This window comes from Colossoma macropomum, unplaced genomic scaffold (genome assembly GCF_904425465.1).
Source record: "Colossoma macropomum unplaced genomic scaffold, Colossoma_macropomum, whole genome shotgun sequence".
NCBI classification, from domain to species: domain Eukaryota; kingdom Metazoa; phylum Chordata; class Actinopteri; order Characiformes; family Serrasalmidae; genus Colossoma; species Colossoma macropomum.
In genome coordinates this window covers 32,590,844-32,615,900 of record NW_023494787.1, presented here as the reverse complement: position 1 = coordinate 32,615,900, position 25,057 = coordinate 32,590,844, and the positions used below count along the sequence as shown (strand labels likewise).

At 37.6% G+C, this 25,057-nt stretch overlaps 1 protein-coding gene across 1 annotated transcript in view; it reads right to left on the bottom strand.

The window, feature by feature from the left end:
* kcnh8 (potassium voltage-gated channel, subfamily H (eag-related), member 8) overlaps positions 1-25,057 on the bottom strand; it is an 80,594-nt gene that overhangs the window by 6,917 nt on the left and 48,620 nt on the right. The window contains exons 8-11 of the mRNA XM_036567009.1: positions 23,197-23,400; positions 19,991-20,190; positions 13,366-13,615; positions 7,802-8,016 (exon numbers count right to left, since the gene is read on the bottom strand). Of these exons, the coding sequence (XP_036422902.1) occupies positions 7,802-8,016; positions 13,366-13,615; positions 19,991-20,190; positions 23,197-23,400 (869 nt within the window). The remainder of the gene's footprint in view (positions 1-7,801; positions 8,017-13,365; positions 13,616-19,990; positions 20,191-23,196; positions 23,401-25,057) is intronic.

Below are 25,057 nucleotides of genomic sequence, written 5' to 3'. Positions count from 1 at the left end.
CTCATGACTACCACTGTAAAGAAATCTGAGTTAGTAAGTTTCCCTACAATAAACCATTTCATATCAAACCACTCAGAGTGACCTCATTTACATCATATTCATATTACGTTACATATTCTTTGCTTGCTTCAATGAGCAGCGAATGAGAAATAATTAATGTCAAATTGCATCATGCTTTTGTTAGTGCTGGCAAATTCTAAGGGTTACAAAGTGCATTTGCAGCTCCAGTTAATTTACCTAATTCACTTAATAAAGTAAATTATCCAATAGCAATATCTGATTATAAAGTAAAATCAACTCCTGAGAGGTTCAGTTACCCAATCATTTGTTTCTACAGCTGTAAATTCAAATCCTATCATAGCAGAGGATGGATTATACAGACTTTCACGATCTGGAGTACATGGGAGCACAACCAGCCTAGCTTTTGTTGAGTAGTAAGTAGTCTTTTCTTTATATACCGTAGGGTCCAAAGTCTGAGACCACTTTAAAAATCTCAGACCTTTTCCATTTAAACCTGGAAAAACACAACAGAACATTTTAGCTTTGTACAAAAAGGTCTGTTTTATTTTTATGAAACTCATGTTCAGACGACTCTCAGGTGGATTTGATCTACTCATCAGAGGCTTTTACACAAACTTGTCGAGTTCTTGCCAGCTCAACTGCACACTGTCAGTAAAGCAAAAGAAAGACCAAATGCTAGGAAATTCATGTAAATATTTCAAAAATTCCACTTCTCACTTAGATTGTTTTACTGATAACATAATTTGTAATAAAAATGTTTGTATTAAATTAGAAAAGAATGTAAAATAGAATCATTGTCATTAGTGGTCTCTTTGGACCTCACTATACAGCCAGTCTGGGGCATCTGTTAGATCATACAGACAAGACCAACAAGTTAATGTTATTCTCCATGTATGCTCAGAAGCATGACCGAGCAGCAGCTTAAAAAGATTAGCTACATGTCATGGACTGGCCACACATCATATAGGACATGTGTTAGCCCTAGTCTTTCTGGGCTGATGTAGCTGGTATGCAGTTGAAGAGATTTGTAATGTGGAAACTGACTGCAATTAAAGCTCTATTCAAGCTGGATTAGTTTTATCTAGGGATGTACCATTATTTGAGTGTTTACCAACGAGATCCGTGTTTTTCATGCATATAGGCCATATTCGTAGTCTGTTAAGTAATAATTCTGTGAATTACCTTCTAAAATTTGTCAAACCTGGGGATCCTTCAGTTATAGTACTCCTTCTTGCAACAGCCAACAATGAAATATCTGAAGGTACCTCTCACAGGGTAGAGTGATTTCTGTCCTGTTGGGAGATATTTATCAAGTTCAGTGAGCCCACTGTGCAAGCCTTATGCTGTTCTGCCTGGTATTAACTTTATTTTTTCGATTATTTGGAACCATTTCGTTTTAAAAATGTAATGCTAAATTAAATATTCAGGTTATGATGTTTCGATGTGGACTATCTGGGGAAATTTGGGAAAATGAATATGAACAGACTAGACGAATCTTTTACAAAAGACACTACCTGACCTCCTCTGGTAAAACTAATCCAGCTCAAATTGGGCTTAAGAAGGAGAAAACTGGTTATATTTATTTTTTAAAAATCAACAACAGACTCACTTCTTTTCTACTTGCAAAAGAAGATTTTTGGGCTTTTGATAGATGTTTATCAGCACATTAACTTAGTTTAGTCAAAAGGTTTTTTTTTTTAAATTTCTCTTTTTAATACTGCATCTTAGATTATGTCAGCAAAACAGGGAACGGGAAATGAGAATAAGGAGCTTCAGCTTCATCTAATCTCTACCCACTGTACGAGTCTCAGTTACAATAAGCAAACCTGGGCTATACCACTTGAGCTGGGGACCACTGGTTTAAATCCTAAAGTACTACAGCTGCACACCTGAATGTAACGTGTAGTTTGTCTAAGCGTTTTGGCTTATGTGAGTGAGTTTATAAATAAGATCACAGTAACTAGCCCAAAACGCTACTGACCCACCAAGAATTCTCCTGTCTCTACCAATTACCCGCTTGCCATTGGAGTTCTCAGTGAAGCAGTTGAATGTGTGTACACTATACAAAATCAGGTCAGCTTAAAATTTTAGGTCAATCGTCTACTTAGTCTATTCAAAAGTTTTTAAAAATCTAATTTTTAGTACTGCTGAATAGATCAACAAAAGAGTTTAAGTTGAGCTTGCTCAAAAACAAACAAACAAACAAAAAACAATGAATGTGGTTGCCTCTTTGAGGTGATTTTTTATTGAATATTCACTCAGTCCACCAATTTAGTCATTGTTAATTCCCACTCACATGCTATGACTCTCCTTACTTTCTTACCCCATCACACCATGCCCCCAGGTTGAGGGCTTCCTTCTGAGACTTTTGATCATGAAGGGCTGTGATGTCACTAAGATTCAAACTCATGATCTCTTGTCAATTAAGCAGTTGGAAATACAGGAAGAAACAATGACAAGATATCAAAATGGTGAATACTAAAATTTAAAAAACAACATATGTAATTCTTTGCTTTAGTCTATGAATTTATTTCCTGTTCTTTATCCAAGCATTCTGCCTCAGTCAGAGTGTGAGGAACTATATCTTTCTTGGATACAGAAATTTGACCTCTTAAATGTCCAGGTCCTGCGGTGGGCCCAAAGTTTTATTACACACTTCTATAACCCGAGAATAGCTCAGCCATTTGCATCGAAGTCCCTGTAGATGATGAATAAAAAGCCTTAGTATGTAATAAGCCTGAGATTTTAAGGGTTTGATTAACTTTGTGGCTCCTGATCGGCATCTAACCATCAACAGGTCATGATTTGAATCCCAGTGCCACCACAGCTTTCTATGGTCAGCAGTGTTTCTACAGCTGTAAATTCAAATCCTATCATAGCAGAGGATGAATTATACAGACTTTCATGATCTGGAGTACATGGGAGCACAAACAGCCTAGCTTTTGTTGAGTAGTAAGTAATCTTTCCTTTATATACCGTAGGGTCCAAAGTCTGAGACCACTTTAAAAATCTTAGACTTTTTCCATTTAAACCTGGAAATTTGACCTCTTAAATGGCCAGGTCCTGCGGTAGGCCCAAAGTTTTATTACACACTTCTATAACCCAAGAATTGCTCAGCCAGCTTGCATCGAAGTCCCTGTAGATGATGAATAAAAAGCCTTAGTATGTAATAAGCCTGAGATTTTAAGGGTTTGATTAACTTTGTGGCTCCTGATTTGAATCCCAGTGCCACCACAGCTTTCTACGGTCAGCAGTGTGAGATGTATGATAGGGGAGCCTGTGGGTGGAAATTAGCAATGACTAAACTAAATAATTAAGAAGGTTCAACTTGAACTGATTTGTTGATCTAACCTGAGATGCAGTACTAATAAAACTTTTAAAAAACGGACAACTAAACTAGCTCAGTTTCATCGGACATTAATTTTTGTGTAAACACGTTCAAAAGCTTCAACGAGGAAATGCAGGTCTGCAACAATACACTGTTAGAAAATGGTAACTTTACAGGACAAGACAAATTTACAGGACAAGACATCCATCATGAAATTTTGACACACTGTAAAGGACAGCTGCTGTGATCAAATTATGTAAAAATAAAACATAAATAAGTGGAGATATGTTTTTCAAAGATGGCAATGATATACTGAAAATGTAGTGACATTATATTTCCATAGCTAAAGGTGCTAAAGATAAAAAATTTAGTACATTTTTTCTGAGAGTGTACTGACGTGAAATGTGAAAAAGCTTCACCACACAAGCATCTATATCAGACCACTTTTAGGCATTCATTAGCTGGGCGTTTTTGCTTTGCTTACCAAAGTGCTAGCCTCAGCAGTTGTCTCTATCTGTTGCAGAACTGTTATTGTAAGTAACACAATTAAACTATGAAATATCACTGGTTGTTTCACTGACATGAGCAGAAAATACCTTCAATAATAGCAAACCTTTGTGCTGACCGACAGCGTCCCTCACCCTGCTGAGGGGAGAGTGCAACATCTAGGACGAGACAAAAGATACGCCAGTGTCTGTAACTTTCTTTGTTTCTGTGTTAGGCAGTGAACTCCCTGTACCATTCTTCACTCAGAGTCTTAAGTAGGTCTGTGCTGTGGTGTCGACGCTAGCAGTAATTATTATCCTCTGTTCCTCAGAGAGGGCAGGAGCATTCCATCATAGTGTAAATCTCCCAGCGTGCCTCTCAGCTTGCAGCCTCTCGCTGATGAAAAAGCTTTTCAAGGAGAGCCCGACAGCCCAGAGTGCAAGCATTAAATACGGTAAATGGAGTACAGCTCAGATTGTGCTGAACACTTTGCTTTGGACTTTTTATTGGCTTAAAGCAACCATGAACGGAAGAATAAAGATAAGCCAGATGAATTCGATTTTTTTTTTGGGGGGGGGGAGTATGGAAATGTAATGGGTATTACATCATTTACAATGATATTGTTCTTTCCCTGATGTAAATCTCTTGCTGCAAGATAGTTACCGACCTGGGAAATTAAAAACCAACATGTGCTTCCTCCATAGCACATGAAGCTACTGTTTAAATGTGAACGTGACACTAATGCAATGTTATAGCTCAGCTTAACTCTTCAATGCAGAGCCAAAAAGTGTCTATTTGTGTTATTTAGTCCACTTTTCTCTTATAAAAATGTGATTTCTCAATGTTGTCACATTTATTTTGATATGTAAAGAACCTGATCTAACAATGCTGACAATTTGTAGATGTATATTGTGCAAACATATGAATAGGAATATACTTCACACTTTGTCTTTTATTGTTACTCTGATTAAGTAAATCAGTAAAAAAGCTTCATTCTGTTCTAAATGTATGCACATGCTCACTCAGAAAATATTGCAGTGTTTCTGCAGTGCTTCTATAAAGGCAGCATCGTGCTTCTTTTATATAGTGACAGAAAACACAGCATGCAAAAAGCTCCAATTCCAAATGCTGATACATTTTACTATACTGAACTTGCATAATCATGTTTTCCAGAAACTCTGGTGGATGAATTAACATTATAGGATATATAGGCTTTAGTGTAGTCTAGTTCCACAGAGGGTGCAAACAACAGCTCCATTAAATATGAATGGCTTGGACATGCTTATATACTTTTTGCCATGATATCGCGAACAGTGGGTAATCGGGAGATTTGGGAGAATTTCCAGTATACCAGTAGCATTTTATGCCAGCTATTGTGCTCATGTATAAACTCAAGAATATACTACACTATATATTATAGTATAGCTGCAGTAATTTAACCAGCGACCCCCAACTCAAGAGCTACGGACCATGTTTGCTAACTGTAACATCTCATACAGTGGGTAGAGATTATTTAAGGTTGAATTTAGCTTCTTATTCTCATTTGTACCTTAAATAATGTATCAGTTACATTCAGACTCTTGTACAGGCACTAGTGTGTAAGTGCTGCACTATTTAAGGTGGAGCAGAAATTTAAATAACAAGCATCAGTCTCAAGTGACTAGTGCATCAAATTCAGCACAACATTGTGAATCTGGTACTGCCTGACATACAACACAACAAGCCGTGGTCTACAGAGTTCATTACTTTTTTCATTACCAATGTAACAGTTTTCTTGTGTGAATCATAAAAAGGAAGAGAGGAATGCTGACATTAACTTGCCATTACTTTATAGCATATTGACTACCATGATTATGGCAAATTTAAGATAAAAGCTTTCACCAGTTTTTATTTTACCACTATCTAGCCACCTTGGTTATCTCAGTGTAGCATAACAACTTGACAGTGCTTAATAATAACAACAAAGAAATGAAGAAAATGAAAATGTGGTGATTTTAGAAAAAGTTATTTTGCATGAAGACAATGCTCTGTGTGTGTGTGTGTGTGTGTGTGTATAGCAGGAGAAATGCAGTTTGGGGTAAGCTGGTCTGCATCATGTAACCTTTAGTCTGAAAACACTCTGGCCCTGGTGTGAGCTCTGTTTTTACACGATGTTTCCTCTTTGAATCATGCAGGGTTTCCTGAGGTATGGAGTGCTGGTATGAGAACCACAGGTGTACATGTTAATGACTATGAGCTGTAGTTGATATTAGTGTTCTAAGCAGAGTAACAGTGGATATGCTAGAGGTGGGCAATATGGCAAGGTGTAATATCAAGATACTTCACAAAGTTTTTTCATGATACATAATTGGTCACAATATTTATTTTGTCTGAAATTTTTTTAACACACAAAGTGCCACAAAAACCATGAAAGCCAAATACCTGTATGTAACATTTCACACACTGTGCTGCACTAAATCTGATAAACAGGAATAATTATGCTCTCTTTTTAATCAAACATGCAGCACTGACAAATGTCCATGATATGCTCAGAAAGGCATATTGTGACATTTTGTGATGTAATTTATCACAATAATAAAAAATATTTCATTCCTTCATTCCTGCCACTTGAAACTCTCACTCTAGTCACCTCATCAACATTGGCAGTCCTGTTATGCTGTCATCATTTTTATGCAGCATATTAAATGCTCATCTAAGGTCATCTTTTTATCACCTAGGGCCACAAAATTGCTTAATCCAGCACTGCTGGTGACCGATTTTAATTAAACTCTGGAATTTTGCCTAAAAGTCTCTGAATATATTGCTGACAAGGCTCAGCAAGATACTGTTGCTCTTGAAGGAGAGCATCAACTGCTGTGTTGTGCCAACATGACCCAACAGATGCCCTCTACTAGCTAGCATTGCCCTGTATGGACAGTGAGAGATGATCTACACCATATTTTTATTATGCTCAATGTGAGCATAGCCAAGTGACTTTGTGTATACTTCGGGTTCATTTCTCAGCAACAGAGCATGTACACAACATTTCAGGGCAAAGTACAGCAAGAATTCATTGGAATTAAAATGAGCACAAGCTATTTTTTGTAGTTTGTGCAAATGTCCTAAGAAAATATAAAACAAGAAGGTAATACTGTAGGGCAGCGTTCATAAGTCTACATGACCCGACATAAGTTTGTAATGACAACTCACATAAATCTACCTAAACATTTATAAAGGCTTATAATAGGCACCATCTGTCATAAAGGCTGCTTATGTAATTTCAACATTTTTTCTGACAGTAGTGTCGTGACACTTTTTGAGAGAAATGACATAGCACATTATAACAATTGACTTTGTAGCTCAGTGTATGTCAGAAATGTTTCTAAAGCCACATGTTGGTTTAGACAGCTTGTGGAAGTCATTTTTCTATTCTCATTTTACAGTACATCAGTTAGTAAAAAGGGGGCTACAAAGAAAATCCTGCTTCGGGCCCCCAAAAGGCTACAGCTCTGATGAAAGGCTTATGTGGGTGTCATGTATGCTTATGAGCACTGCCCTACAGTAAAGTGTTAGTGAAAAGAGCTTATCTGTAAAGGTCTCTGTCACAGACAGGCATATCACCACCCATTGGTTGATGATCTTCCCTAGCGAACATTAGTTTGGTTTGTTCTAAATTTGAAGTCACCAGAACTAATAACTGTTAATAATAGCAGATGATAATAACTGTGTCAAACGGATGCAATCAAAACAACTGAGGGAAAGCTAAGTTATGGACATAAAAGACTATTTAAGTAACCCTTCTGCATACTTTGTTATTCTATTCTACTGATGGATCAAAGCCTTATTGAACTTTAGCCTTGTATAATGTCATTAGCTACTGATTCCTGGAAAACACAGCCTGGCATTTGCCAACTCTTAAGGAAAGCCAACATTAGCAGTAAGCTAGTGAAAACAGTTATAGTAAATTAGGTTATTTTTAGTTCTTACATGGCGCTCCTGTCCCTCTCTCAGGTTGTAGGTGAGGTCGTGAGTAATGTCCTGGACAAAGCGGTGGGAGTACTCAGGGTACAGGTCCAGCACTTCATACAGTCCCCTCAGATTAATGCACTGCAGATCACAGTACGTCAGCGCTTTCACGTCTGCGTTAGTCTTTATCACCCGGTTTTCCACAGACAAGTTGGCTCCAATCAGGTCACCTTTACCTGAATATATACACACACACATACAGCAGATTAACTGTTATTGAACTGTTACACTGAAATCTATCTGAAGAGGGGTGCACAAGCTACCACAGGGTAAAACGTAACAGCAATTTTTTAATGTAATGTTCATGTCAAACAGGTTCAAATAGAATGTGCTTTTAGTCATCTTTTATTTCCATAGCAATACCTTCTGTGTATTTTCATAGATATCGGACACATTTTTTTTCTTTTGTAATCATAAAGTGTTTTTCGATTATGCGTTAGTTGTGTGTATATGTCACTTTTCATCACTCTCTTGGTGGTTGTAATATTGCACTGTTTTCCAATATGCTGTAGTAGACAGCAAAAATAACAAAAACATTGTCATTATAACTTTGTTATTAACAATAACCTCATTATTGTTATAAAATACTAATAACCTTGTTATTAGACCATCTTACTATGACATCACTTGAGACAGAGAAATAAAACGTACATGTCCAGGTTAAAGTGGATGTATTGGGCCATTAATCCACAACAGACACAAACACAGTACAAAAAGAGAGAATGATTTTAACACACACACACACACACACACACACATACACACACACATACACACAAACACACTGAACAAAGACAGGGTGCTGCTCTGCTTGTGAGGTGTGTGTGTGCTTTGATGGCTTTTATCTTTCTGCCGTGATCACAGGCAATGAAAAGTTTAATGCAAACTCAATGTCAGAGAGACCTTCCTCTGTCAGCAGGATGGAGAGAGAGAGCAGGGTAGGGGGCAGCGAGGTGTGTTTTTTTCCTGTCAAACATCATAACACATGAAATGCACACAAAGGCACACACACACACGCATGTGCGGGCTCCGACAGGATGATGGGGATTTGATTTTTCACACATCTAGAGCTCTGTCCTGTGTACCTGCAGAATGTGTGAAGTCTCATGGAGAGAGTGACCAATCAGAGTGGACAGATCAGCTGCCCATTTCTGAAAAACACTGTGTTCATTAAAATGCATTGTCTCATCCATTGTCCACAAATGACACTGGAAAAACATATAAACACCATTATATTGTTAAATATAGGAGTAATTAAATTGCCAAAAAGGGTTATTTGGAGCGATTCCATAGAAGAACCACTTCTGGAAGAGGATTCATCACAGCTTTCCTGAAAAAAATCACTCATGAAGGATCTCAAGTCTACGGAGCCCCGCTGGTGACATCTTGTACAAATAAAAATAATGCGTGGCTTACTAAGTCGTGGCCACTTCTAGGATCTCGTTCCCATGCTTTACTAAGTCATGGCCACGACTTAATCATCTCATTCTCATGCCTTACTAAGTCGTGGCCATGCATTATTTTTATTTATACAGGATGTCACCAGCGGGGCTCCATACAAGTCAACAATGAGTTCATAAAAAATTTCTTGAATGCAATCTTGAAAAAATATTCATTTGGATGTTTTTTCGTATGTAGGCTATCAGTTCATTATCATGTATAAAGGGTTCTATTTAGTTCCAAAATAAAGTCTGATGATGTCTAATAATAGCAGAATCCTTTTTGGAGCAATATAGAACTATTTTAATAGTAAAGGAACCCCTAGCTCTTGAAGAACCACTTTTTAAGGAAAATATACAGCCTATGAGTATTATGTTAACTTTTACAGCTTTACATAAATTACACGTGATCAATTTTGAAGCTGCTCAGCACCTGAGCACATCAAAATCGAGAAAAACTAAAGATGAACCAAACGTTTAGGATTGCCATTATTAGTATTATGTATAGCCCGATCACAATCATTTGAGCTGATCGCAACTACTTCAGCTGACCATTATTATTTTGCACACTTGTTAGCTTTCAAAATCATATGCTTATGTTACAAGCAGAATGTGAACAGTCAGGTTGATGTAAACAAAAGTTCTAACTTCTGACTGCTGCTATACTGCACTTAGAATTAAGTGGTGAGTAATGTTTGTTTATTTGCAATTGAGCTGTGTCAGTTGTCAGTTGAGAGCTATTAAGGCCTGTTCACACTTACAATTAGCATGCACCCTGGGTGATCCGATCACAAGTAGACAGCGCTAAGTACAGGTATAAATGGGGCACAGTGTGCCTTGGAGACACTTTGTGATCCGATCACTCAAACCACTTTCAGAGGTGGTCAGGGACACATATGACCACATAACATTTGTAGTGTGAGCCTTTAGCATTCACTATATATTCAACAGAGTTAAAGGACCACCTGAATTAGCTGTGTCATCACAGCAGAGACAAAAGCAGCTGCGTTGCTTCATTTTTCGTCTCCTCTTCTGTTTGTTTACAAGTTGCATCAGCAGTTCATGTGGTCTTAACGTTTGTAACAGCCTTTTAATTTACATGACAGCTAGAAAGCAAGATATCCAATTTGGCCACTTTAAGCCTGTACTGTATTAACTGCATACAATGAACAACAAAAGGATACAATTAAATTGTTTGCAGTTATTTACATTGCTAGCTGTAAAAGTTAACATAATACTCACAGGCTGTATATTTACATTTAGTATGTCATGACTGTGACACATCTACAAACATTGATGGCATTTTAGCAAATATAAACTAGAATGTAATGAGAAAATAGCCAACAGTAAAATTTCTCTGTGCTCTATTTTAACAATTCTATTTTGTAAAACTCATTTAAAAAGTCTATTGTAGATTTAAGAACAAGTTTTTTTCCAAGAATGCCATCTATTCTTAATGTTGTTCATAAAAGAGAGTTAAAAAAGAAATGAAGAATTTTTTTAATAAAAAGTTTCTCAATAATAGCAATTTATTTTAACTTATTTATTAAGCATGAAATAAAAAAAAATAAAACAAAATCATTTAAGAACCTTTAATTTGAAGAGTGAGTAGCTCACTGTTGTCACCTATAGAATTATTTTCTTAAAAAAAAAACAAAGTTAAATGATGAGTCAATATGTTAATTATTCATTGCTTTTTAATATTTACTCACCGCTTTCAGAGGACCCTTTAAATTCTAAATGTATGGATGGCACAAAAGCTGCGTGGGACGCCAGCTGGCCACATAGACTTTTGATTATGTTTGACAAAAATGTTTGGCAACACTTGTGCCAACATGCCTGTAAACGGTTGAATGACGTCAGTCAATGCGACTCATCAGCCACTGCATTCAAAATAACCACATGCCCTGGAAGAGCAAAACAGCGCCTATTGAAACTGTGAGTAAACAACTGCATTAAACATGACTGTAAGTTTGTGTGTTCAGTCTATATGTACGTTCATGACTAAATGAGGTTTGCTGCTCTTCACCTGAGAGTTTTAGTTTTGAGAAAATTACCACAGGCAGTTTCTCAAAAGGCTTAAGTCTAATGAAGCAATCACTAAAACCTTCAGAAACCCAGATCCCTTTAAATGTAACGCAAATTTAATTTAAAAAATGACATGAAGCTAATTTAATAAAACATAATGCATTTCTAGTGCAATGGCAGAGCTTCAAGTTGAGTCCCTGACAATATGAATTCCACATCAGTTATCATTCGTTTCTGTCAAAGCGTGAAAACATTTAAGCTTTTATGGGAAGTATTTCTCAAGAATATGAGATTTACTGGACAAAAGTCACCCTTTAATCATTTATATCATTTATATCTCTTTATATTTATATCAAGCCATTTAGCACAAGTTATTCATTTTTCAGGAAATATTTCTGAGAATATAAGATACGGAAGGAAAGTAAGTGAAAAAACAGGTTCCAAAACTGCAGTAAAAAATGAGATATAGAGAAAATGTGTTTTCTAACAACTGTACAAGACCTGGTAGACCACCAAAACTGTCTCCATCAGATGAACAGAACTTAAAGCTTTAAAAACTCAAGCTCCACTCTTGCTTCAAATCTGAAAAAATCCACATGTATTTCTGTCCATCCTTTCACTGTAAGAAGACAATCAACACTATGAGTCTGAAAGGATGTGTAGCTGTCAAGAAGCCGTTACTGGAAAAAGAAAACAGACAAAAAAGAAAAATTGTACATAATGGCTATTTTGACTTTTGCACGGTACTGTACATGATTACATTTAGGAGTGTGTATCACTGGCTGAATACCAGGGCTTTTGTAGGATGCTGCCACCATAAGGACATTAAAGACCTCATAATAGTGTCCTTTTGTTATTTTTTTAAAAAGCAGAGCTCAGAAGAGGAATGGATGCTGTACTTTGGAAAATTAGGCTCTATTTTTTGCTTCTTCTGCTGCAACAAGAGATTGAGCTGGAGCAGTAGGGGGAAGATGAGTTATGTAGACAGTGCATCATCACTGTGATAAAAGTTAAGCTGACTTTATATGAAAACCAGAGAAAAATAGGACTAACCTACAATTTCAGAGCCAACATGTTCAAAACAAGAAAAAAACTCACTTCTATGACAATGCTAATTTCTGCTAGCTTCCCTATGGGATTCTAGTAGTATGTTAGCACTAAGATAAAGAAGATTTGCAGGAACATTTTTATGGCTATTCTAGATTAAACATTTGTGACTTTTTTTCTCATGAAATTGTAAATCAAAACATGATTGGTTAATTATTTTGTAATTATTAATAACAGTTAATCTAAGGTGTCAAGCCGTAACTCTTAAAGTCCTAACCATTAGGAGTGCCTGCTTCGCTATTTTAAAGTCCTTATAGGAAAGTCTGTTCACTCGGTGGCCATCTTTGTAACGCCACCAGGCAGTTATTTTCAGCCAAGACCAGACTCCTCTCTCTTTAAATGGGGAGAGACCAAAATACTTGAAAATGAAGGCCAAATTACTATTTAAGTACATATTTAAAATCACCAGTAAAATCTGACAAAAATGCCATAAATAGGTTGAAGTGTTTGGCTCAATAATGCACAAAAAAACATGATTTTTGGGGTTGTTCTGGCTACTGCGCTTGTGCAGATCTCCACAATGAGAGGGTCTTTCCCCGTAAACACCTTTATCTGCTCGTAGTGCAACCAGCTCTTCCTTTATAACTTTTCTGGCTATATCTACCTAAATACCACAGAAAAAAACAATTCCGGATTGGTCAATTTTCCACTGGCTGTTTCAAGAATTTAAACCTTTTGTTTCCATCCCCTTTTGTCTTCTTACAGTCATACTGTAGTCATACTGTAATATTTGCAGCGTCTAAATATAAGCATGGTTTTACTGAATAAAAATGAACTAAAAATTATAGACATGTACTTTTTAGTCCCCAGAAACCATTAGACCTTCTCTGAAGGCCTAGATGACCCTGAAGGTTCACCTCTGGTACAAATTCACAACTTGACAATGTATTAAAACCAATATTTATGTGTGTGTGTGTGTGCTTTCATGCAAATCCAAAATGACTAACTAACCGAGAATAGCAAGCACCATGCCATCTTTGAGCACCTCCATGGAGCCGGAGCAGACAAAGAAGAGTGCCTGTAGTGCATCTCCCTGCCGCAGGAGGTACTCTCCCGGAGCGCAGAACGACGTCTTTATGTGCAGAGAGAGAGAGCGCAGACAGCCGCGACTCAGAGACGAAAACACAGCCAGCTCCAGAATCTCCTTATTCAGGTACATGGCGATGTCTGAGCGCAACTCATCTGGGAAGTCCTTCAAGAGCTGAGGCAAGAGAAATGATGCAGAGATTAAAGATAATGGTAAAATTATCAGTATTAACCCTGTGAACCCTTATTAACCCATACTATTCATTAACAACAGTAAATTATTTGGTAACTATTATAGAACTAATATCAAAGCTTTGTGGCTATATAAGTGAGGAACTGAGGTGTAGGCTGACATACAGACCATTTCAGGGATTAATACTAGTGATTACTTGAGTTCGGTCTTGGTCTCGAGACTGCAAGTTAATGGCCTCTGTCTCATCTCGGTCTCGATATCATTTGGGCTCGGCCTCATCTCGGTCTCAGGGTAAGGCGGAAATTGTTAATTGTTGTCGAGACCATCCGAGTGCTATTAAATCAGTGTTGAATACGACACAACCTTCAAAGAGAATGAAGCAGTGTTCTTGCTCTTTCTCCAACTGATGATTTTGTTTTTGTTTTATTTGGTTTTATTCGTTTGTTGTTTATTGGTTCAAAAATTCAAACATCCGCTGAGGGCAGATCAGAATGTTATTATCACTATGTTTTCGTTTAATAATAAACATGAATGTATGTTGTTTGGTTTATATTCAGTTGACTTTAGGTGATGATATTGAGTTAGTTTTAGAAGAGAAGGGACAGAGAATAATCTCACAATCATTTACTTCCAAAAGTTACAATACAAACTTGGACTAACACAGTAAGATAATAACAATGGATAACATTTTCAGGCTATGTATTATTTAATGTTATATTTTACAAAATATATTATAAAATATAATATTATTTATTAATGTATGTCATTTGTAATGAATGATAATGAACAATGTACAATGAACTACAAACAAACTTTGTTCTTTCCATGTTCTGAAAAAAATCTTAATCTGGTCTCAGTCTTGTTTTGATCTTGGACTTGACTACTACAAAGTCTCTCAATGTATCCTGGTCTCAGTCTTGTCTAAGGTATTGGCTATATAGGCCAGTATCATAGAGGTACCATAAACAGACATAGCCTGCAGAAGCGAAGCACGTTTTCAGAAGTTAAATGTTTAAATGTCTGCAGAGGGGAGCTACTTTACCATAGAAAATGAAAACTTGCTGCAGTGCCAGTTTTTCTGCAGGCGTTTGAGTTAATCACCTTTCCTCAAAACATGGACATATAAAATATGAATGCGAGGCTATTACACTTGAACTTATTTCCTACTGTTTATACAACATGTCAGCAAAACCATGTAGAAAACACACTCCTAAAAACGAAACTATTGCTGAGTCACTGTCCTTGAGGTCAAGTGAAATGAATACTATTTTGCACATACAAAAATGAAGTGATTTTTCTGCAGCATTTTAAAGTAACTGGTAACCAAGTCATGAGGGAGGTCAATCATGCTGAGTCACACTAAGCAGTCATTTTAGAAAACCTAAAACAAATAGTTCAAAACGGATAGTTCTGGTCCTAAAATCTGTTTGGCTGAACCGCATTCAAAGCCTTTGTAAAATCCACGATGTGCGCACACCTAGGACCGCCTCACAACAACTGAAGTGTATATTACTACGCTACAGCAAGAAAAAAAAACTTTTGTTGTTAATGGAATAATCTTTGACTCTCATGCTCGCATGGACCACAGAGTATATTGATGAAGTAAGAACCTGTTTTTTGTTTAAACTGAGCGGCTGCAAACTTATGTTCTTAACTAGAACTAGGCTGGTCAGCTAGCTAACAGGCTAAACAACTCCATCATTAATATCACAAGCTTCAATTAAAGTACTTACAATATGAGTAACGGTGAAACTGCAGTGGATTACATGCTTCAAATGTTCGTGTTTCAGTTAGAAGCAGTGTTAAACCCAGGCTGAATCCCAAACGGCTCTGTATTCCCTAAACAGTGTGCTAGCTATGGAAGTTTAGAAATTCTGGCCTCTACAGCCAAATAGTGCATCATTTAGTGAGTATGGATGTGGCCAAAAGACTATTTCTTAGCTATAATATGTGCATTTGGGGTGCAGGATCCAGTATTTAAATACCAACATAGTCCACCATGTAGGGAGGAGGGAGCCATTTGAGATTCAGCCTCAGCACGAGAAGAGGGGCGCCGAATAAGACTCGCGGTGGTAATTTGGTGGCAAAATTGTACTTATAAAGAGAAAGGTTTGCATTAAATAGTGCTGTGTTATCGCATGTTCATTCTTATACAATAAAAAAGTTAAAAAATTCACGAAATGACCGCAATATACAGCAATGGGTGACCAATCCTCATTCAGCGTTCCACAGTTGCTTTGCGATACCATACTCTAAAGGAATTATATTTCTTTTTGTGATATTTGTTTATGTCAATTATTAATAATAATAACTTGTGCCCATATTAAAATAATTATACTTTTATTTATATGAATAAAGTGAGACTGGAATCGCAGTATAAGATGCAACATATTACAGCAGCCCAGCATCACATTTGTAATAAATCTGTAGTATCCCCATCATATATTGAGAGGTCATGCAAATATTTTTCTCCTCTCACTACCAGCAGGTGCTTTGACCCTTTGCTACAGAGTTATTTCACTTTTACACCAAGTTACGTAACAGCAGAAAGTCCAGTTGCTCTTCTTTCCTGAGAAGGAGCCAAAGAGCACACCGCCACTGCTTCACTGTTCACTCCTGCTGCCCTTCATCCGCCCCGTCCATCCTTTCACTCAAGCCTCCATCCTTCATTCAGCCTGAGTGAGTGGCATCTGTCACTGCCTTGTCCGCTCGCAGCACACTCATCCCTCTCTCTCTCTTTCTCTCTTTCTCTCTTTCTCCCTCTCACTTCCCTGCCATCAGCCACACCATCTATTATTCATAACTCTGTGATTTAGCTAGGTGTTTATATTCCATCTCAGTTTTTTCGCCCCTTTCCCCCACCACTCTCACTTCTGGAATAGAGTGTCTGAGCTCAAGGACAGACTGCAGAAAGTCTCTCTCTCTCTCTCTCTCTCTCTCTCCATGTCCTGAACACATTTTCAACACTCATTCCAGTGTCTATAATAATCTTTGTAACCAGCTGTTACTGGTCATTAATGGCGGTCCTGAAATATTCCTGACATCAATTTTAAAGTTAACTGTAAGAGCTATAGGGTCATTTCTTGGAGCAGAACGATTAATATGCAGTCAAATATTCAGTGAAGATACCTGTTTTATTGATTTTCTAAGTTAAAATAAGGCTGTTTTCATGCCTAGTTTGTTTACTGAAGTTTCACACTGCAACAGCTAAAGTGCATCAAATCATAAACATTAATGTACGTTTACTAGTTAAATGCAAGTACTCTGTTACTGTAACGATTGTCACCATTTGAGCCAAAAACTATATTGCAAAAAAAAAAAAAACTCTTAACAACTATATGTATCACAGTCAAAGCAATAACAATAAATCTAACTTCATATCTGCTTCTTTATGGTTTGTTTGTCAATTTTAATTTAATTTAATCCGGTGCTATTCCTTCTGCAATCCATGTGCCAAAATCTAAAGTACTGCTTTACTTTTATTTTGTTGCTCAATTGCCTTTATCAGAAGCAGCTCAGTGCTGAAAGAACGATATGAAAGTTTAGAGACAGACGTTGAAACCAGTAGATTGTGTGGACAGTACAGAGCTAATACACAGAAAAAAGCTTTGATATTGATTTCCCTCATTTGGTGCAGCACCATCACAAAAATGTGTTCCCACTGGCAGCGAACTGAACCAGGGATATGTTCTTGATTTTTTAATTTTAAAGGGCAATTTCTGGGTTTAATTTAAAAAAAAAAAACATACAATTTTAAATGTGCCATGACGTGCCCACATTTTACATTTTTTCCCCAGTAAATTGAGACAATAAACAGTAAATGTGCATTAAACTATGCAGACGCACAAACTTTAAAATTGCATTTTTCTGGTAATTTTAAAGGACAACTTCTGAGTTTAACATATTTGAAAAAACATGCAATTTTAAATGTGCCATAACTTTTGCATAGGCCACATTGAACATTTTATTTTTTCCCCCAATAAGTTGAGAAAAAAACAGTAATTGTGCATTAAACTGTGCACACGTGTTCTCTGTAGAGGAAAATCCCTTAGGAATTACATAGAAAAAAAAAAAAACATCATTTGACCAGGGGCACCCTAACTCTTGAATGCAATTGTCTTTGTAACTGAAATCGGAAATGAAGAATAAAAGGGGAATAGGGTAAAAGTTGACTTGAAGTGTTTGATGAGCATTGCTTTTTTATTCATGTCTTTTATTTTTGCCTTAAATTCATTTAAATAAAAAAATGCATCTGACTCGAAAAAAAAAAACAGTTAAAATCACTTAACCCCTTAATTCCCTCTTTTGTTATTCTTAGGTTATTTAGGCGTGCAATAAATGTTCAGAGCTGCTTGTGGGTTCTATCTAGAGGGCTGCTACCTGATTCGAGCCTAATGAGGCCAACAAAATATCAGGTGGACACTCTCACTCTCTAGTATAGACTATTTGTACAACACAGCCAGTCTTACTAAAAGACAAAATAAAAAGAAAGCTTGCTAAAAGGGATCTGTTTAAAATTGAGTCAGGTGTGTTGTCACTGTGGAAACATTATGAGCTAGTTATTACATGAGATAAAAAAACACACTGGTCACGTAAAGTAGAGCTTGCAAGTTTAACCTGTGACAGCAGGAGGAATGACATGTCATCTTGATCCACTGATGCTGAGGTTCTGCAGAAGCCACTAGCCAAAAAAATGCCAGTGACAGAGTACTTCTTCAAGCAGTTAAGTAATGTTAAAGCTAGACTTTCAGTGTGTAGAGTTTTATTTAGTTAATTTTCTGTGGATCAAAGTGTTTACCTACAAAGAAAGATCTTTGCTGTCTCTTAGTGGGGTTGGGTTAGATACAGGTTTTAAATTTAGCTGTATCTGTCAGGCCTGCTCAGGTCGGGTCTCAAAGTTGATGGTAGTCCTTACCCTTGCTGGCAACAACGGCTTGGTGTTATCTGATATTGATTATTTCTCATTATTTTGATCCAAGTGGAGACTGATTCTAAACTTTCAATCAATGCCACTTCAGTGTTAATAGGTATTTTTTCAACAGATTTGTCACTTGTTGACACTAAATTAATTATTTTATGTAATTACATTGGAATAGTGTATCGAAATAACAGTAAGAGCTGTTCCATTAAGTCATTTGAACAACGAAACAGTTTGACAAAACACTTGGTGCTCTGATGCACCAAGCCAACTGCACTGAAAAAAGTTTTGCTTTGAATTTACTTGACTCAAACCTGTACATTGCTATTACATAAATAAAGTACATTACATCAACTCTTGCTAAAAGTAAGTACAGCAGCACTGCTGTGTCTGATCCACTCATACCAGCGCAACACACACTAACACACCACCACCACGTGGATGTGAGGGTCCATGGAGGTCCTGACCACTGAAGAACAGGGTAAAAGGGGGCTAACAAAGTATGCAGAGAAACAGATGGACTACAGTCTGTAATTGTAGAACTACAGAGTGCACCTATATAGTAAGTGGAAATGATAAAATGGACAATGATCGTAGAAACAAAGAGGTGGTCTTAATTTATGCCTGATCGGTGTATATTGATCCACTTAGATTTGGTCATTATGCTAAACGGATGCTAAAGGATGAGTGACCACTTGTTTTTGAAACAATGTTAGCTGCTTATGTCCCCAAGTTGCTGTAGTTCTACATCACACCTTATTTAAATACCCAATTTTCAAACAGATGTACATACAGCATTTACAAAGCACAGACAATTAAGTCCCCAATAACTTTTTATAAATTATAAAACAGTGCAGTTGTTAACTTCTTGTTTAAAAAGTCTTGTTGAAATTGCTCTTCTCTTCTCTTCATTTAATTATATGACTTTAAAAAAGACAAGTCATTCAAAAGTAACATAATCAGATTACATTACTTTGATATAGTAATGTTTTTAGTTACAAATTACATTTTTAACACAAAATTAAGTACACAAATGCACTATTGCTACTTTGTTTTATACTGTTACAGCATGAATGTGTACTAGAGCAACCTGCATATCGCTGTTGTCAGAACAAAACCTTGTATCTCCAAAATGGTAACTTTACAGGAGAAGGAAAAAAACGTACTTTACTATTAATGTAAGTCAATGGAACCAGACGTTTTTCCAAGTAATTCTGGGCCATTTAATTTGGTCCATTTATCATTAAATTTACACACAGGTAACAGCTTTCAAATTATATCAAAAACTGAAAAATGGCAAAAATGGAGATACAAGGTTTTGTTCTGACAGCAGCGATATGTGAAAATTTAATGACGCAGTGCTGCCCACAAGTATAGCTGTAGGTCATCGTTAAGGATTTCATTCCAGTCAGTCACACACACTGCGCTTGCAAGATTACCTCGTTGGAGTCGATGCCGTTATTGACGGACCATGTGGTCTGGAAGTACTCCAGCATGCGCTGCTTAAGGCTCTGGGGCAGGTGGTGCACTCTTATAAAGTCCTTCAGGTCTTTAGTGCGCGTGTGGTACGACGACCAGCGTGAGTACATGCGCTGGATGATGGCCGTCACATTACCGAACACCAGGGCGTGCATGAGTGCTGATACACAAAAACAAAAAAAAGAAAAATTACATTCAGCATTTGCATTTGTTTAGAACACCGCAACATTCAGCTGTTCCATCTGATGTTTCACATATTACTAGCAATATATCAGAATAAGTCTGTTATGTTTACTGTATCTCAAAAGCGCCACTGCTGGTACAGTGCTTTTCGACAGCTGATATGATTACCTCATATTCTCACAGTAACCCAATCAACTCTAACCATTCTGACTGACTGATATTTGCATCATTCTACTGAATTGGTTCAAAGTCAGAGCTTAAAAGCCATTTTGGACTTTTAACTGACTTTAGACAAAATCCTTTTGCTTTAAATGATCCTATACTTTAATTATGTTTATTTTAAAAGTAAAAGATTGAACATTCCATTTTGTCACTACCAAAACAATCATAACACCACTGAAACTTTACCAAATATTTCAGTAAAAATATTAAAAAGAAATATTAGGGAAAAAAGAAGCCAAACAAACTGATCTGCTGATGTCCTGAGATTTTTATATCAAACAGTCTGTAGAGTTTACTCTTAGAATGTTGCAATAAAGAACATACATCCAGTGGGTGGCAGTTCTGTGGATGAAAACCATTGGCCTGTTGGTGAGAGAGGTCACTGCAGAATGGCCAGACTGGTTTGAGCTGACAGAAAGGCTATGGTAACTCAGATAACCACTCTGTACAATTGTGATGAGCAGAAAAGTTTCTCAGAATAGACATCACGTTACCTTGAGGCAGATGAGCGACAACAGCAAAAGACTACGTTGGGTTCTGCTTCTGTCAGTCAAGAACAGAAAGCTGAGGCTGCAGTAGGCACAGACTCACCAAAAATAGTCAGTTGAAGACTGGAAAAACATAGCTTTGATGAATCCTGATTTCTGTCTAGGTGCACTGATGGTAGGGTCAGAATTTGACACCAACAGCATAAATCCATGGAATCAACCTACTTTGTGTCAACAGTTCAGGCTGGTGGAGGTGGTGCAATGGTGTGGGAAATGTTTTCTTGGCACAATTTTTGCCTGTTAATACCAATCAGTCATCGCTTGAATACCACAGTCTGTTTGAGTATTGTTGCTGATCATGCGCACCCCTTCATGGCCACAATTTACCTAGTTTCTAATGGCTAATTCCAGTATGATAATGCACAGTGTCACAAAGCAAACGTCATCTCAAACTGGTTTCATGAACATGAGCTTAGTATTCTTCCCCGTCACTGGATCTGAATCCAATAGAATACCTTGGGATGTGGCAGAACGGGAGATTCACAGTATGAAAAGCGCACCTGAAAAATCTGCAGGACTTGCGTCAGCATGGTCCAGAATCTTAAAAGAATATATTCCCAACATCTTGTGGAATCAATGCCATGAAGAACTGAGGCTGTTTTGAGAGCAAAGGGAGGTCCTACCCAGTATTAGTATGGTGTTCCTAATAAAGTGCTTGGTATATTTGTGTTTATTTGTAAACTGTTCACATAACTGCAAAACAAACACCAGTTCAGCCATTTTCTTTGCTCATACATCATCTTTTTTTGTGCTCCAGACTCTGGAATCATTTGGGGTCAGAAGTCAGAAATATCAAGTAGGAACTTCCCACATCCATATTCTCCGGAGTGGTACATCACCAGGAGCTAAGATTTAGAAATCCAACCTGCCCTACTGTAAATGCTGCAAGAGATACAGGTGGTGTTTGATTATGTGTGCATGCTGTTGTCAGAGAGAGATGTGTGTCTTGATTGTGTGTATGTATGTATTGTTGTTGGACAGGGAGAAGGACGCGATTGCCCTCAGGCTGGGGGTGACATTTCACAAAATAAAGGCCATGAATTATTAATATGAACCAACAGCTGGTGGGACCTCGGTTCAACCCATTTACCACTATAAAAGCAAACACTCGTGCACCCACACAGTCTGCACAAATGGCAGAGCTTTATTGAGTGAACAATCCCTGATCCAAACCTCAACCTTTTTACCTACCTTTAACCCAAATCTGGAGTCACATTCCAACAGCTACTGTACGCATAATTCTGAGAGCATGGTAAACCACAACACATCCCAACAAAACACAGAGATTTAATTTAACCAAACACATATAGGTCCTCATTGTTGCATTAAGTGGTTTACTAAAGTTTGAGTAACTAGTGGCGTCTTTTTCTCCACCTTTTCAAACCGGTAAAATTACAGTTGTGTTATTCAAGGACTTTCTTTAACCCTAAGGAACAGACAATGATCCATTCTGAGCGATGACACCTTAAACTCGTTTTTGTACGTAGAATCAGAGCTTTCTGTGTGGCACTGTGTTTCTATCACTATATAAAAGATGCCCAAGGCTTCCTTTATTGTTGCATGTGTTATGACTTTTTTCCCCAGAGAGTGAGCGTGCTCATTGAGAGAGTATTTGGAATCAGTAAGCAGTTATTATTGACTAGGTTGATTGGAGTGACAATAGAACTTGAGTGATGTGTGACTTATGGCATTTTTCCACCAATATAATAATTTTTAAACACCAACATCATTTTTAAAATTCCACATTATACATTTTTACTGTTATTGCTCAACTATAATGCTCAGTATAACTTACAGGTCTACTTTGTCTACATGTATCACATTCAATGCAATACAGATACATTTTATTTGATCTCAGCTTTGTTATGATTGGCAGGTTTAATTCTGACCAATCTCTCTGCAAGCACTGACGACCATCATAGAATTCTAGGAGCAGATTAAAAGCACTGTCGTGTCGACAGCAACATAGAAGGTACCAAAAAAACTCTGTGTGAAAGTCAGGGGAGTGATCTGAGCATTTACAAGTTCAAATTTATTTTGAACAGTTCAACCAATATCATCTTGGACCACATGTTTTAATCACACTTTAGCTAAACTTAGTCCTTAGTCCCTACTGAATCTGAGGAGCCTGCATCATGGATGCTGTTTGCTAGCATTACCATCTTCCCATTGATGCCCATGCTGCATATACCCACAGTCACATCAACACCTACCTCCAATGAGCATGGTGCAGATGGAGAAGATCTTTTCGGCATCGGTATTGGCTGAGACATTGCCAAAGCCCACGCTGGTCAGGCTGCTGAGGGTGAAGTACAGTGAGGCAATGTAGACACTACGCAATGATGGTCCACTACCGGATGAGCCATTGGCCACGCTGTATGGAGACTCCAGCCGCTTGCCCAGCTCATGTAGCCAGCCTGAAAGAGGCAGCAAGGGGACAGAGAACAAATACAGTACACTCAATACAATACAAAATGGGAAAAGCAATGTCTATGCTGCTGATAGATGATTGACTGGTGTTGATACAGTGTTAGCTGACACTGATAGGTACCTAATCAGCTCATCTACTGTATTTAAAGCTTATATAAAGTATTTAAAGTCCCATGTTAGCCTGACCCAAAACACGGCATCATATTTTGAGTCTGAAGCTGAGCCTGAGCCTGACCTCAACATAATTCTTCCCAAGCCTGACCTGAACCACATCATCAGGTTCTGAGTCAGAAACTGACACGAGTACAACAAAATTCTCTCCAAAAACTGACCTGTACCAGCCCAGCACTGCCCTAAGTATAATAAAATAATTGAATCAATGATTCAATGATTTTTTTTCATCAAACAATGCTATGGAATAACATTTCAAATGTTTTAGTCTGGATAAACGTTCCATACTGTGTTGATCCCACAGTGTTCACTGCTGACAAAGCAAGATTTCAGCCTCATCTGTTTAATCCTAAATCACTTCACGTTACATATTGAACATATAACATCAAATATTTTACAAATAAATTCAGCTAATCTGTACTTTCCTGTAATTTCCTGTACCTTCCGCAAGTGAGCGACTCCAGCGTGCCAGTTTAAAAACTGTTTCAAATAACTGAAAGTACGGAGCAAGAATAGCATAAAGAAAAAACTTAAAGCAGGGGGAATGCAGGGTAAAATCTTTTAAAAGTGAGAGGCGGGCTGTGAAATTTGGACCCGAACATAACCCAACATATACTTGGAAAATTATGTCTGAACCCGACGGGACTTGACTGCCCACTGAGTGCGTGGCACAACTTTATTGGTGGTCCCAATACAGAGAAGACATGAAAACTTGCTCCGAAAACCTGCCAAAGTGGCTTCTATCGAAGGATATGCCAGTGTACTGTACCTAAGATGCTATTTTCAGATTTTAGAATGACATCACTGCAGGCACTGGACTACGAGGTCATTAAGGGGTCAAAATATGAATTTTGCTTCATGCGAGCTAACACTGCAGTGCACTAAACTGACGTCATATGACTGGCAGCCTCACCAAAACACCCGAGACAAACAAGCAAGCTTGGTCAAGTGTAGTAGTTGCTTTGGCAGTACATTAGGAGTAGCTGGTGTTATTATGTAATAGTTTTGAAGTTTAATAGTAGACTTACTTTTAATGCGCAGGAGTGGTAACTTGCTGTTTGTATGTATAGAGCAATATTCATATTTCAACTCCTTTACAACCTTTTAATTCAAAGGATCCAGTGACATTCCCTGAAAATACGCAGGTATGGCAAAATGTATCAGGTCAGAGTCAAAATATGAACATGGCTACATTTGCATTCAGAACTATTGGCCAACTGTGCTTGCACACAGAAGAATTAGACCTCCGCATTTAACCCATCCATGCAGTGAAACACCCACATACATGCACACTAGTGAACACACCCTAGGGGGCAGTGAGCACACCTGCCCGGAGCGGTGGGCAGCCCTATCTGCAGCGTTCGGGGAGCAGTTTTATGATGCCAATTCAGACAAACACATCCTTCCTTAATGGCCTCATAATCCAGAGGATCCAGTGACATTCATTCAGTGACATTCAGTAGACAAATGAAC